Source organism: Euphorbia lathyris, chromosome 7 (assembly GCF_963576675.1).
Source record: "Euphorbia lathyris chromosome 7, ddEupLath1.1, whole genome shotgun sequence".
Lineage (NCBI taxonomy): Eukaryota > Viridiplantae > Streptophyta > Magnoliopsida > Malpighiales > Euphorbiaceae > Euphorbia > Euphorbia lathyris.
Window position 1 is genome coordinate 2,084,251 of NC_088916.1, and position 15,947 is coordinate 2,100,197.

General features: G+C 37.1%; 1 protein-coding gene and 1 long non-coding RNA gene across 2 annotated transcripts; one reads left to right on the forward strand and one right to left on the reverse strand.

The window, feature by feature from the left end:
• Positions 1-267: 267 nt before the first annotated feature.
• Positions 268-7,408, reverse strand: LOC136235791 (uncharacterized). Its single transcript, XM_066025820.1, has 5 exons — positions 6,775-7,408; positions 3,475-4,126; positions 3,196-3,395; positions 2,857-3,101; positions 268-1,533 (listed from the first exon to the last, which is right to left on the reverse strand). Exons 1-5 carry the CDS (start codon positions 7,044-7,046, stop codon positions 740-742), a joined length of 2,163 nt encoding a protein of 720 aa, XP_065881892.1. The 5' UTR covers positions 7,047-7,408; the 3' UTR covers positions 268-739.
• Positions 7,409-11,297: 3,889 nt separating this feature from the next.
• On the forward strand, positions 11,298-13,374 carry LOC136234754 (uncharacterized). Its single transcript, XR_010691462.1, has 3 exons — positions 11,298-11,410; positions 12,259-12,327; positions 13,116-13,374. It is a non-coding gene; the product is annotated as an uncharacterized lncRNA (long non-coding RNA).
• Positions 13,375-15,947: the final 2,573 nt, after the last annotated feature.

A 15,947-nucleotide genomic window follows, 5' to 3' on the forward strand; every position in this document is an offset into this window, starting at 1 on the left:
TGTGGAACCTAGTCGGGCACTCAACAGTAGAGCATTCTCCAATAATAAAAGTATCAACTCGTTCATAAGGAATGAGTGCAACATCATCATATCGATCAGCTGTGCCAAACTTAGTCCAAATCAAATCAGAAGAACAAAATTCCTCTTCTGAAGGATTTTGCACTTGAATATCAGCTACAGATTCAACTATTTCTTCCATATCTTGTCAGTATTATCTCTTTTTCATCATTGCTATGCCATTAAGCTACCATATTTCAATTCAGATACTTCAAACTACAAATTGCCACAATCAATTGCATTGAAAAGCAAGAAATGGTTACAAAAGCTCAGGTATGAATTGTAAAGCAGCCTTTGCCCAGAAAGGAGGGATTGTTACAGAGGAAAAATAAATGCTCTTCAGTAATTCGGTCAATGCAAAGCATAAACATAAATAAACAAAAAAACTATTCTAGCTCCTACTGATATATACGTTGCAAAAATAAATTATTAAAACTGAATACAAGGTATATTATCACTGAATCGAACCGAACCAAACCTTCGTTCTGATTCGAGCTGAAACTTCGAACTAAGAGCTTCCGTGCACAGTTTTGTTTTCGCTCTGGCATCTATACACTTTAAGCCACATTGCAGTATAACATGATCATTCATCGATAACGAAACAAAGTTGTGCAGTAAGGTGTGTGCTAATCCTCATTTACGAGCAAAAAATCGAAATTATCCTATCAATCAAGATATACTATCATCTTAATCGTGACAACCTTCTACGCTTTCGGTTCTTTTGACATGCAGGGACATTCTTTGTGATGGAAGAAGAAGACGGAAGAGTGAGAATTGATGATGGTATGCCAACAGATGTTCTTCCTTTCTTGCTAACCCATTTCAATGGCATCCGATTCACCACATTACCGATGTTTTTCGAACTATTCAGTTCAACAAGTTGTTTGATTTGAGCTAGCATCTGTTGTGTCCAAGCCATTGACAAATCTAACGCAATCGAATCATCCGTTGGCTTTTCCTGAAGTTTCGTTAATGTCTCTTTTAAGGACCGGAAAGACATAGATGATGGATATCCTTGTCGATTTTCACAGTGCATGTTCACTTTGATAACATGCTTGCAAAGGTTCCCCTGCAATGACCATGTACAATCACAAAACGCAAATTCGGATCCCGGATTCCATACTATACGTGTTATGCTACCGTCTTTTTGACTTGTGACTTTAGCAAAGAGATTATCTTTGTCATCCAAGGTAATATCAGAATTAGGGATTTGCAGGGCTCTATGCCATGATGTAGAAGCAACATATTCTTCCTTAACGTTTTGAAAAGAGTCGCTTTCATCTGCGTACCGATCTAGCCAGTAGCTCGAATGTAACTCTGTTGTCAGCTTGTGGACTAACCAATCAACTCTCTGAAGCGCACCAAGATGTGAATCGTCGAATAACTTGGCTTTTAGTTTTACGTGGTACGCTTCTATAGCACCGGATGCCTCTTGGCTTGCAAGTGGGAGATCTCTCATTGCTGAAAGCCACATTTCTGTTCAACATGGAGCAGACAATTAAAACGAAACACAAAATTATGGATATGAATATGCTCACAATTAAATCAATAAACTAATAGACTCTGGAAGGCATAGCAACATTATGGATATGAATGCTGGTTAGGAGGATTTGCTGTTCCACTGGAAGTTGAATAATACACTTCTGCTTTCTCTCTCTCTCTTTAAAACACCCCTTTAAAGTTGTTTTATCCCCCTCCCCCTCCCTCTCTATCTCTATATTTCATAAGTGAATTTTCAACCCTTTTGACTCATTCATGTTTTAAAATCAGGAAATGATTCAATCAAAGAGAATTCTGCAGCAGCCTTGGTTCTCCTCAGCAAATTTTATTAAATCCGCAAATAAAATATGATAATTTCATCCACTACCCTCTTCATGAATGAAGAGTAGATTTAGAACCCATAAAAAGCTGAATAAACTGGAATAACATTATCAGAAGTGAAGTATTCTGATTTGAATGTCACATCACAGTGAATATAATTATATAATCTCCAAGATAACAATCAGAAAATCATATGAAATTACCAAAAAAAAAAAAGAACCAGGAAGTCATATGTATATATATATATTCAAAGCTTCAAAATTGAATTTTAAATTGATCTCTCCTTTTTCAAATTTGTGAGTTTTGAAAGAGGAGAAATGGGCAGAGGTAAGATTGAGATCAAAAGGATTAAAAATGAAGATTTCAGGCAACTCACATTCTCAGAAGAGCCGAATTGGTTAAAAAGGTTCAAGAAACTTAAATATACTTGAATTCCATCCAAAGTTGATTCAACCATATGTAAATCACCACATCTATTTCTTCCTAAAGAGAAGTATCAAACATCATTAAAATTGCTCTTGTATCATGACTGTAGTACCAAAGCGCCTAAAGGGGCGGCCCGGTCGCATTACGCGTCCCCGCTGAGCGAGGGTCCGGGGAGGGGTCCCACCACAAGGGTGTATTGGGGGCAAGCCTTCCCTTGCCAATTTAATTGGCAAGAGGCCGCTCCTAAGACTCGAACCCGTGACCTCTGGTCACACGGCAACAACGTTTTACCGTTGCGCCAAGGCTCGCCCTCCTCCAAAGCGCCTAAAGAAAACAGTAAAATTTGCTCACAGTCACCATAGATTCCAATCCATCCTCTTCCATAGATACACCCAAAAGTATTTTTCTCAGCTATTTGGGTGATTCCAGTGGAACAGCAAATCCTCCTAACCAGCATTCATATCCATAATGTTGCTATGCCTTCCAGAGTCTATTAGTTTATGAACATCGGTGCAAATTTGATAGAGAGAGAGAGAGAGAGAGAGATCTAACCAATCTTAGGCACCCAAGAAGTTTTGAAATATTGCATAAACGAAGTTTGATCAACAAAATCATTGATTAGTTCTTCCAAGGCAGCCGAAACGTCCACTCCATCCCAAATGCCATACACTAATTTTCCTAGACGTTTAAAAATCTCACGCTGAACGTCAATGTTGCCACATTTTTTTACGATATTCCTCAGCCACGACCTACGAACACGCCATAGAGAAAACAGCACAGGGCAACCAAATATCTCCCTGAAATTCCAGTCAATGTAAAGCATAAACATAAATACTTCGGGATTTGAAATAATTTTAAGTTGAACAATCTTTACACCGAAACGTGTCTTGCCTTATAGGATCGATCTCTGCTGCAGCATCATCAATCATAAATCCACTGATATTCCATCCAGGCTCTAAGATTGAAGCTCGACTTAGCAGAGCCTTCATCCACTTAGCAACATCGGGCTTTGCAGAACTACGCGTAATGACCCACGCAACTGGGAGGGCGTGTTGTCTTGAATCAAACACAAGAAGAGTACACAACGGATACTGCCATATGAAAAGATATCATAAACTATTATTAGTTTTTGAAAAGTATAACATAAATAGATTTCAATAACTATACTACCTTGAGTCTCTTAATGCCGAATGTTGAATCAGCAGCAACAAGACTGCGGTGACCAAATCGGATCATCTGTTGCAACTGCCATTCTGTTTGAATACCGAGAATAAAGGAATCAGCTTCTGAATTTTCCTGATAGAAAAATATAGTTTTCTTATTGCGCTCAACCCACATCCTGATGCTGGCTTGATCATCTAAATCTAACTCATGAGTAGATCTTTTAATAATCATCCCGAGTTTTTGAACGTATTGCGAAGCAAGGCTATTGACCTTCGCATTTGAATCACAGTATCTCTGAATCCCCTCAATGTGTTTTTCCAGCACATTTTCCTCTGGAATTCCAAGATAGATCATAGACATTGTTTGCTGCTGTATTTCATTACAAATATATGGAATCTTCTTCGCTCCAGGGCCAATGGCATCCCTGTCAAGAGGTCCATGGCAGACAAAACCAGACTTGTTCACATGTCGCCTATCATTATATATAATAAGAGCAAGCGAAGGATCAGCATAGAGGCGTTTCACTACAAAATGACATGTACATCCACGCATGGATTGAGGCCTAGCAGCACGATTTCGGGTGTTAAGTCGGTATCTTCGACTAGGTAAAGTCCCTCCACCTTCTCCATAATTTTCAGGGCCAAATGAACACCAATACCTACGGAATTACATGAAAATCAGCAAAATGATTAGTAATTTCAGTTCACCTCCAAACCATCCAACTACTTCTAATGACATGTTGTATGACCAACTAAATATGACACTGGAAATGTCAGTTAAAAGCATGGATAAATGGCTTCTTATAAACGATGAATACACTGGCATAGTAGGGATGGCAATTTCTAACACGACAACACATATTTACAAAGACAACCTGAATTAGATGAAAATCAGCAAAATGAATAAACAATTTCAGTTCACCTCCCAACAAAATTTGACTTGACTGTTCCTAGAGCAGCAAAAACATCGAACTACTTCTAATGACATGTTGTATGACCAACTAAATCTGACATTGGAAATATCAATTAGAACATGGTATAGATGGCTTCTTATAAATGCTGCATACATTGGCATAGTGGGATGAGAATTGTAACCAAACAAGATGGTTGGGAGAAATCTCAATAATAACGTATTAGAAATGAACAGGTATTTATACAAGAATGTATAGCTAAACTATGAAAGCTAATAAAAACTAATAAATTTATACCTATAATTAAGCTATCGACTATACTATTTAACCTATGCACACACAGCTACTCGCATTATAACTGTAACACCCCCTCAAGCTAGAGCATAGATATTTATTATGCTCAAGTTGTTACAAATATAAGTAACCTGGCGAAGCTTTAGTAACGACATCAACTAGCTGTTAGATGAATAAGCCATTGAATTATTTATATCAGCCCAAGAAAACAGTGAGGATGACCTTCCAAACTTGCACAATCTGCCGTTGAAGCAGTAATGATAAAATCCAGAAATGAACTTTACCCACAAAGTTGTTCACTAAGGTAAAAGAAGTCCAAACACACAGAAATAGGGCAATCTTCTGCAAAGGATCGGGCAACCATTGAAACAAAACTCAGTCTTTACCAAAGAACGGAGTACCAAGAAAAAATTAACATTATGAAGAGAGGGAAGCAAATATCCAAGAAGAAATCAACAAAGGCAAAGGAGTACAGTGATCCACACACAAAGCAGGAGTACGAAATCAGCAACCCAAGGGTGGTGGCCAAACAAAACAAAAACTCCAGAAAAGGTGGAGCTAGAGTGGCCGTTCTACAGGGCAGACCCGAAAGTGGCCGCTCTCTAGGGCAGACCCAAAACCCTGAAGCTCAACTAGACTTTGATACCATGTAACCAAACAAGAGTGGTTAAAAGAAATCTCAATAATAATGTATTAGAAATGACAGGCAATGTTACATGGACTCGGATACGAGTGTCCGACACGGGTGCGGATCCGAGTATCCGGTACGGCAAGTTAAAATTTTTTGGACACGGGGACTCTGTCCTAAATTTGGACATGGGTATGGGGATACGGGAATAATATTTTTTTATATATTTATATATATATATATATAAATTCCAAAAAAACCCCAAAATTTAAAACATCCATCAACTGTATTAATTAAAAATTAAAAGTTCAATCAACAAAAGCGCAAGATACACAAGTGCAAAGCAAGCCTAATTGGGCGTGACATTGATTTTCAGTGGGTTTTCTTTTAATTCTCAGAAACTGGGCCCAGATGGTTTAAAAAATGGTGCCCAGCCCATTAGGGCTAGGCACCTTCCTCGTTGACACAATCTCAACGAATGAGATGAAGAAGATACAGCGGCAGGCAGACCTTCTTCCTCAGCGGCGGCAGCATAGTTATTAAAGGCGCATGGCGCACGGCGATGGCGTGCGCCATAGCGAGACAAGGCGCACTTACAAAAATAAAAATTATAAAACTATAGAACTAACATAAAAATGCAATGAATACTAAATCATGAAAATAGCTTAAGCATAAATAAAATGACTATGTCTCTCACTCTTCAAATGACTCTGTCTCTTCCTCTTCAAAGAGTCTCTTCGTCTTCTAGTTAGTTAAAACGTATATTCTCTCTCCTTTTTAATACTTTTTGTTAATAGAACACGTGTTCCATTCCAGATAGATAAAAATAAATGCCAAAAATTCCAAAAAACTGCCCATAACTGCCTCTAACTGCCAAGGCGCACCTTGGCGCGCCTTTGGCAACTGCCTCTTGGCGCAAAATGGAGCACCAGGCGCGCGCCATGGCAGTTGCGCCTCGCCATGGGGCTGCCATGGCGCTAAGGCCTGTTCAGAGCTTGCCGTATCCGAGAGTTCACTCACGAATCCAACACGGTTTTCGTACCCGGATCCGTGTCGTGTCGACACCGGTACGGCGGCATTTTTGCCAAGTCCATGTAACATAGATGACAGGTATATATACAAGAATGTATGGCTAAGCTAGAAAAGATAGTAAAAGCTACATCTATAATTAAGCTATTGATTATTGACTATAATTAATCTATTGACTATACTATTTACACCTATTCACACACATCTATTCACATTATAACTGTAACAATTTCTGACACGATAACACGATTTAGAAGAGACAACCCGACTAACACAACACCATTGACAAAATTATCATTTTTCTTGCATTTATATCATATAAAATCATATGAAACATAAATTTAACATAACAAGATTTTGACACGATAATACACTGAACATTTCTGGCAGCAGAAAAAAACATCAATACTGCAATCTAAAGAAATTCAGAACACTAAAAGCTTACAGCTTATATTCCAAATACTCATCATCCTTGTATTCCTTCAAGCTTCCCCTGGATCGTTTTCTTCCCCTCTCGATATGGAACCGAGTCGGGCATTCAACAGTAGAGCATTCTCCAATAATAAAAGTATCAACTCGTTCATAAGGAATGAGTGCAACATCATCATATCGATCAGCTGTGCCAAACTTAGTCCAAATCAAATCAGAAGAACAAAATTCCTCTTCTGAAGGATTTTGCACTTGAATATCAACTACAGATTCAACTATTTCTTCCATATCTTATCACTATTATCTCTTTTTCATCATTGATATGCCATTAAGCTATCAGATTTCAATTCAGACGCTTCAAACCATAAATTTCCACAATCAATTGCATTGAAAAGCAATACATGGTTGCAAAAGCTCAGGCGTACATGTTAAAGCAGCCTTTGACTCCACCATTCCAAGAAAGGAGGGGCTGTTACAGAGGAAAGAGAAATAGTGTTCAGTAATAGAGTAATATTACCTAATTGCAGCAGTGAAAATAAGCGGCGGCGGCGACCGGTTTTCAGAGGGGGAGTGACGGCGGTGAGTTGAGAAGGAAGTGAGGGGTTGAAGATGATAGAAAAGAGGGTTAAGGGATTGGGCTGGAATTAGGATTAGGATGTTGGCATCTTATCATATACCATAACGCTGCCGTTTCAAAATTTCCTTTTCTTAATCATTTTTTTTGGGTTAATTATACAATTTTGACTCTATGTTTAAGATATTATACTAGATAATAATAAGGTGTTGTTAAACATAGCCTCGGTTTCCCACCTCTAGCCCCGTGAAATGACGAAAATACCCTTTGAGCTTTTGGGGTGGGAAATTGAGGCTTTTTTCCTCTCTCGGCACGCGGACGTGACGTCGTACCATAGGTGCGGGTGTGATAGCCTCACACCCACCCCCGATTCATTTCCCAAATGTCGAACAGATTCATAAAATCAACTAAAAATCGACAAAAAAGTTTCGGATTTCGTACCATAGGTGCTTTGTCTCTTCCGCCCCTCCCACGAACCATGTTTTTATTGAGCAATTAGTCCGGATTTGATCAAAGAGTGTGTAGGGTGTTTGAGAGGTTTTTTGTTTTTCAAATTTTGGGTAAAGGGTAGTTCGGTCTATTCCCGAGGCCAGGGGTAGGAATCAGTGGCTGGGTATAGTAATTCACTACTTCATCAAGAGTTGTGGACTTGGATGCTTTCTATGGAACATATTATCTATTAAAATCATATATTTACCTAAGTCTGTTTTTGTGGGTTTTATAAGTTGGCTCATTGTCTTTCGTTGTTTGCTTGACAATGACAGTTGTAGAATTTATGAGGTGTTTGTTAGAAGGGATATAGGAGGTGGGATAGGGATAAAAAACACGAGATAAGTTATCCCATGTTTTTTTTAGAGATAAAAGAGAGATGGATGAGGGATAAACCTCTTATCCCTCAAATCCTATACCCAAGAGGGGGGTGGTATAAGGAGGTGGGATAAGCTCATGCGATTTTGATAGATGGAAAAGTCTATCTTATCCCTCAAATTAATGTTATGTAGTTTAAATAAGGTTAAAATAGTAAAATGTATTATTTTATACTTATCCTACATACAAAACATTGAATAATAATTATTAGCTATCATATTTTTATCCATATCCCAATCATTTATCTTTATCCATATCTCAACCTTTATCCTTATCACTATCCCAATAGAATACCAAACGTCCCGTTAAGGTAAAAGGGAGCTCACTGCTCATAGAGGTATTTTAATTACAAGCCCGCTAACGGACGTCCCGGGGCACTAGATAAGAAATATATTTTATTATTTTTTATACAACACACATTAAATGGTTTATATTGGAAAATATATTTTATTATTTTTTATATAACACATTAAATGGTTTGTATTGGAAAATGTTACTATTATATAAAAAAATAGTAAAATATATATCTTATCAAGCGTTCCGGGGGCGTCCATTAGCTTTTACCATATATATGAATTACTGTATATAATAATAATAATAATATAAAAGGTTTAAGGTATAAAAACATATATAATTTAATATTTGTTACGTTAGTGTATGGTGTGTTGAATATGGACTCTAGCAAGTATACTAGGGTAGATGTAGTGTTGGCAAGACCAAGTGTCGTATTCCATAGGGATTGAAACTAGTTGGTTGAATAGTTACTTTAAAGTGTTAGAATTCAAAAGGCTGGTTGGTTTGGTTTGTTTAATTACTAATGTAAACAGACAAAATAATTGCAATGATAAAATTACTAAACCAAGATGAACAAGCACAGGCCTAGCCCTACGCCTACGAACAACTGTATTTAGACTATTCCCTCTTAATGAAGTAAAACCATATTCCTGATTTGGGTATCTTCCTCATTTATCACTAAGGTCCGGTGTCCCATTTCCAAAGATTCTAAGTAAAATCAACCAAATGTCCTTGCGTTAATATACAAACAAGCATTAAGAATCAGGAAGCATTCATAAATGAAACCCCAATATATGGTTGGTTTCGTGTCCGTCCACTACGATATATGCCAAATAGCTATTTCTATTACGTTGGAGCACCGTTGTGCCATCTTCGGTAACTAGAATATAGATTGGATCCTAATCTATTCTTTAATGCATACTATTGACAATCATTCATGGATGGAAATACTTCATTAATCAACAGAAGTTACTTACAGTCGCCGTTTAATGGCTGGCTAGGCCTGCAAAAGGAATTACTCACTCATTGAGATGAGCGAATAGCTTGTTCTTCCCAAAATCATTCTTCCGACAATAAGCATAAGAACAGAGAAAATAAAGATGATGGTGGCGGAAAACGAGGCACCCCTTACATAAGACTACTACCATATTTATATGTCCCAAAAACAAACCCTAAACCACAAAGGTAAAAAGTACTAAAGGTAATTACAAAAGAAAAGGACAAATGAATAATCTTCCTACACTTGGCGCAAGATGGAAACTGTCTTGCTTTTCACGTTTTGCTATCTTTCTTTCTCCTTTAGCTTGCTCGACCCGCGCGTTTATCTGTTTCTTCCCAATTGACCTGTTAATGCCGTTGTTTATGCTGTTATGTTCTTCTGATAGCCTGTTCATGAGGATTCCTTCTTGAACTATTATTTCTGCCTGTTTCTTCCATTTCTGGTTGAAAACTATAACTTTGAAGCTCTTTTCCATGAATGTTCAGCCTCTAAAACTTGCTCATTTCACTCGTATCAAATTACCCCCAACTTGAACTCTTGCTTGTCCTCAAGCAACACATCAGAAGTGAAAGTGAAGGAATAGGCAGTGATATCACAAGTAAGATATCACAAGTAAGAACAGGTAAATTGATGCATAATAATTTTTTTAGTAAATGTGATAACTCTCATAGCGAGGAGCTTAAATTGCCTTCAACTAGTGAGTGGATTCCCTGATCTAATAATGATCACTTAAAAGTGCTTCTGAGATTTCGCTCATTGCTCACAACTTTGCTCTCAGTTTTGGGTTGTTTAAGCCTCTCGACAGCAATGCATGTATAGGAGTAAGTTTTGACTTTGCCTTTCCATCTAACAGAGAATTCAAACTTTCCTAGACACAATCAAAATCATTACAATGGTAAGGGGAGGTTTAGGTGTTTGATTGGATGGAGATGTTGGTCGACACAGGTGTTTCGTGGTGATGGTGAATGGTTCTTGTGGATAGCTGGCTGTGCCACCAGTGTTTCTAGGTCTCTTGTTTCACTTTCTCTTTTGATTCTTTTAGAGGGGAAAAGTTTTTCCTTCTTTTGGATTTTATTATTTATGGAAAGGAATTTTAGATATGATTTGAGTCCCCTCTGATTAATTTTTGAAACATGACCTTTTTTATATTGGTAATTTGGTGCACAGTGCTTTCAGCCATGGATTTTGAATACGGGTGTTTAGTGGTGAGTGTTTGGATGTTCACCCTCTTGTGTCAAGAATTGTTTTATCCTACTGAAAGGCAGACAAGGCAAAATCTAACCTACCTAAAACATGCAAAGCTCACTCCAAAAAAAAATTATTGCATCAGTGTGCATGATTTAAGCACAAGTCTCATTGATTGTTTGCACTTGTTCAGTAATCAAAATGTTCAGGGAGTCCACATGTAACATCTCAATTTTGTGCATTTTTCATTTTATATAGACATATGCATTACATGACATTATTAGGAACATTAGAAGATAATACTTGCATTTTACATGTCATTATATCCTTGAATACATATAAATAATAATATTAGGATAAGTGAAAGTATATGAAATAGATGTGTAAGTGTGTTTTAAAGTATAGGGACTAAATTGAATGATCTTAAAAGTATAGGGACTTAAATGTAAATTGTGAAAATTTTAATCTAAATAATATATCATATAATTTCAGATCTAATAATAATAATAATAATAATAATGGTGTGATGGAAATTATAGGATGGTAATAATAAGTGATATGAATGGGCAAAAAGGAAAATCTACCAAATACAATTAGATAGGTTTGGAGAAGGGTTAGATGAGTGATTCTAATCTCAAACTTTCCAGAACTTTAGAGAGAGATACATCTTTAGAGTGAGAAAGTGAAGAAAAAGAGAAGAAGAAGAAGAAGAAGTATGAGAAGAAGAGAAAGGTATGTTTATACACCACCTTGCACAAATTATTTCATAATTTTGAAAGCTGATTTTGAGGAAGTTGAAGAAGAGAAATTTTTGAGTCTATATCTTAGGTAAACCCCAAAATTTGTTGCATGCAATTTGGTTAACTATTTTAGGAGATAAAGTATAATCTATTAGACTAGCTCTAAGTTGAATCCTATATATGAAGCTGTTTTTGTGATATATTTTTGAAGCCTTTAAAGACTTCATTTGGAGAGGTGTTAAAAATAAGAAATGTTCATATATGTATTAATTAGTGATCTGTAAAGTTTGGTTATTATTGAATTTGTATGTTAGGATATAACTAGGAAAGAAGTTGACATGTGTTGTGTTGCCTATATGTTGACACAGGGTCAGATTATAAATTCTATTATAAATTGTACAGAGATTATAAAATTCTGAATTTTAGATATAGTATACTCTTGTTTGTCTAGTTTAAGTAGGAAAAAGAATCATACAATTTGGAGTTATATCTTTTGAGTTATGAGTGATTTTGTGGAACTGGTACAGGCAAATTATGATTAAAGTAAGACCCACAGAGAAATTTTGTAATAAATTATGTATACTTGGACATTCTATAAAACTTTAGTATGGTGTGCATATATGAGCCTAGGATAAAATGAAATTAGAATTAGTTCATTTAGATAAGTGAAAGAGGAGTTATAAGGCTTTTAAGGTTAAGGGGTCATACTAGTATAGGTACAAATATCACTTGGTGGAAACAAGTGTAATGAAATGGAAAATAAAAAAGTAATAAGTAAATAATTTTTGGGTTTAAGGAGTGTGTAAATTATATTGAATCATATGCTAAATTATATTATAGGTGCTCGTAATATTGAAGATATTCCGGAGGAGGGTACAAGCCGTCATCGAGAAAATTAGCGGCTTAGATGTGAGTATAAACATGATGTGAAGTTAATTCTTAATTGTGTTTGTGATTTGAGAATTGTGGTGTTTGATTGGATACATATTGATGTGAATTGTTGTAATTAACTTGAATAAATATGAATTGATACTTGTTGAACATTATTTGTGATAGTTAGATTTAAATGAGTATGTGTATAAGTTAAATGTGATACATGTTGAACATTATTTGTGATAGTTGGATTTAAATGAATATGTGTATATGTTAAATGTGATACGTGTTGAATATTATTTGTGATAGTTGGATTGGAATGAGGAGTATGTGTATATATTAAATGTGATTTCATTGATACAAAACATATGTACACGATTGCATGAAACATAAATGGATGGCGTTGTGACATACCAGTTCAGTCACTGTTATGACTATTTGAATTTATATGGACTATATGGACCTATACAGTCAATATATGGACTATATGGACCTATACGGTCAATATATGGACTACATGGACCTATACGGTCAATATTTGGAGTACTTGGACCTATACGGTCAATATTTGGACTACTTGGACCTAAAGGGTCAATACGTGGACTACTTGATTACATGGACCGAAACAAGCTTATGTTATACCTGTTACCTGTTATTTGATCCCGGGTAGTGACTGGCTGGTGGTGTCACAACATTAATAAAACGGTTCATTCATTTGCATTTGTATGGTGTGAGACTTGTTTACGTAATTGTGTGTGATTGGTATTCGTTGATTATTTATATTCACTGAGTTGTGACTCATATAAATCGCTAAATTTTTCCAGCTAGTTGAAGTGAAGGTTAGACTGGGACTTTAGACGCTTAAAGATCTGTAGATTCCATGGATGAAAGGTTGGTCTGCTGGGTTCCGTCTCACACTCTCTCCTCTCATTATAAGCATGTAGAATAAGTAAACTTTTGGACTATATAAGTTTGTAGACTGTATGTATAAAGATATATATATATATATATATATGTACATATTAACGTGTATATGTTTGATATACCTACGAGTATAAGTTGTTAATATATGCTTTTATCTGATGAGTAGCTTTAGTAAAAAAAAAATATACGTCTAGGGTGTTACACCACATGCAAATTGATCAACCTAAAACTCCTCACTATCGATTATCACAGAAATTAAAAAAAATATGTGCATGGAAACTTAGCTTATTAAAACTTGATCAACCAAACCCTAATGAAAATGAATGGATGGATGGAAGGCGGGTGTTGCGCACGGGGTGGTGATTGTGATGTGCTTTGTTTTTGTGGGGGTTAAAGTTGATGTGATGCAAGGGTTAATAGATAAGTGGGGTGAGCAAATTATACGAACAGCTAGTCAGATGCTACGATGTTGTTCCCCTGTCCCCAACTTAACCAAAACATTGTCCTTAATGTAAGACAATTGGGTAGGAGAACAGATGCCAACAGATCGCGCAATAAACACAGCAGCAGCAGGCCAAGCAAAGGATAGAGAGAAAGAGAGAGAGACATTTACACGGTTGGAGACTGGGAGGACTCAGCCTCCTCATCAGCAGTGGGTTTTGTAGCAGTTGGTGTGGGTCCGTCTTCCATGGGCTCATTGTTCTTTACTGGGCTCTTCTGTGATTCATCAGAAACATGTGGTTTTGGTGTAGAGTGATTTTTTCCTTCAAGAATAGCTATTCTGGCCGTCAGAATTTCCACTTGTTCGTAAGAGTTGATTTTTTGCTCCATGACTCTCATGTTGAGAAGGATGGTTTCCATACTCATTCTGGCGGCAGTGAGGTAGATCTTATCATCATCGCCACTTGGTGTGGTCTCTGGCACTACGCGAAGAGGTGTGACATGAACAGGTTCGGGCATTGCATCCTCGGATCTTCGTCTTTTTGACGGACCAGGTGTGTCCCTATCTTTCTTCTTGAGTTGCTCAGCCTCTCTCCACATATACCAAATGCCCTTGATGTCGCAGCAAATTTCGATACGCTTCATCACCTGCAAGTTTAAATGTTCCATAACGGGACCAAGGGTTAGTGTAGTAATCTTTGGGTCAAAGAGCCCAAGATTCTGAGCAATGGTGGTGATGAATGGTCCACATAAGAGGCCAACGACATTCTTATTTTGTTGTAGTGAGGTGATGTACTCAACAAAATAATACCCAATGTTCAATGGCTTTCGGTCCCATAGACAGGCCAGGGCGAACAGGTCAGCAGATGGAACAGTGGCTTGATGAACCCTGCCAACAAGTGAACTAGCAAGTAAACGATGCAAGTATTTCAAGGCATAACTTTCGATACCTGAAGCTTTGGATGAACTTGGGTTATAGTTTGTATGGCCGGTGATGGCATGCCAGAAGGAGTTGGCATCAAATTCTTGAGGGATTTCTCTGTAGGCCGAGAGGTAAGGTTCTTCTTCTTCTAGTTTGGTCTGGTCGACCAGGCCAAGAAAAATGTTCATCTTGTTTATGGAGCAGTTCATATGATTCCCCATCAGTCGGAACTGATAGCGCTTGTGGTGATTAGGGTCGGTGTACTTGACGTCTCTTTGAAAGGTGGAGATGAACTCCATCGTGAGTTTGTGATAGGTAAACTCCTCAATGTCCAAAAACTTGGCCAAGTTGTCACTTTCGATCATCTGCTTGACCTCTACATCCAGACCAACTTCGTGCAAACTTTCCCAACAGATTTGCCATGTGGCACACAGCTCGGTGTTTTGGAAAGCTTCATAATTGTTCTGCTCAATCTCATCGGAGAAGGTGAGGAGCTGCTTAGATAAGACAAGGGAGTCTTAGGTGCTAGAACTGACGTCAGTTTTCTTCTCCTTCCCCTTGGTGGCGGTTGCGGACCTAGTGTTCTTGCGAGCCATGGTGTAGAAAGAAGAAAGTGTGGGTAATTTCTAGGTCAGAGATTTGCAAGTGTGGTAGTTCAGTGAAGGTTGTGATTTTTATACACGAAGGAGATGGATGATGAACCGTCAAGGTTGGTTCAAACCGTTTTGACCAATCACATCCCTTATTCCACCATGAGAATAGGGAATCAATTCGACGTGTTTAGGAGGAGGAGTAACCGCATCAATGCTTGTGACCATTGTGACTGGCTGCCTGCCGCTTGACAATTTTTAATAGCCTGTTGGACCTTTCAAGATTTGATTGCTTTGATGCCAGCCATTGTACTTGACATGACTTAGAAAGATCAATTGCACTATTGCTTTTGGTTAAATCATTCATGTAAAGTACTTGTTTTTAATAGCTTGTTGGACCTTTCAAGATTTGATTGCTTTGATGCCATCCATTGTACTTGACACTACGTTTAGATAGATGAGGCTTTGTCTAGTTACTAGTTCAGTTTCCTTTTAGTATACTGTGATAATTATTTACTATATTCACAGAAAAATATGTGTATAATTATGGTAAGTAATTTAGGACTATATCCTAATTTATAATATTTAGGACTAAGATTTATAATATTTACTAGTTCAGATGGTGAAATTTCAAGTATCATTAACATAAAATGAGTTGTTTTTTTATTTAATTTAGGGATAGAGTATCAAAATAGCCTTGATGTTTTTGGAGAACTGTCAATTTATTTTCAACATACAAAATAACACAATTTTGGCCTCAACAATTGTGAAATGGTGCA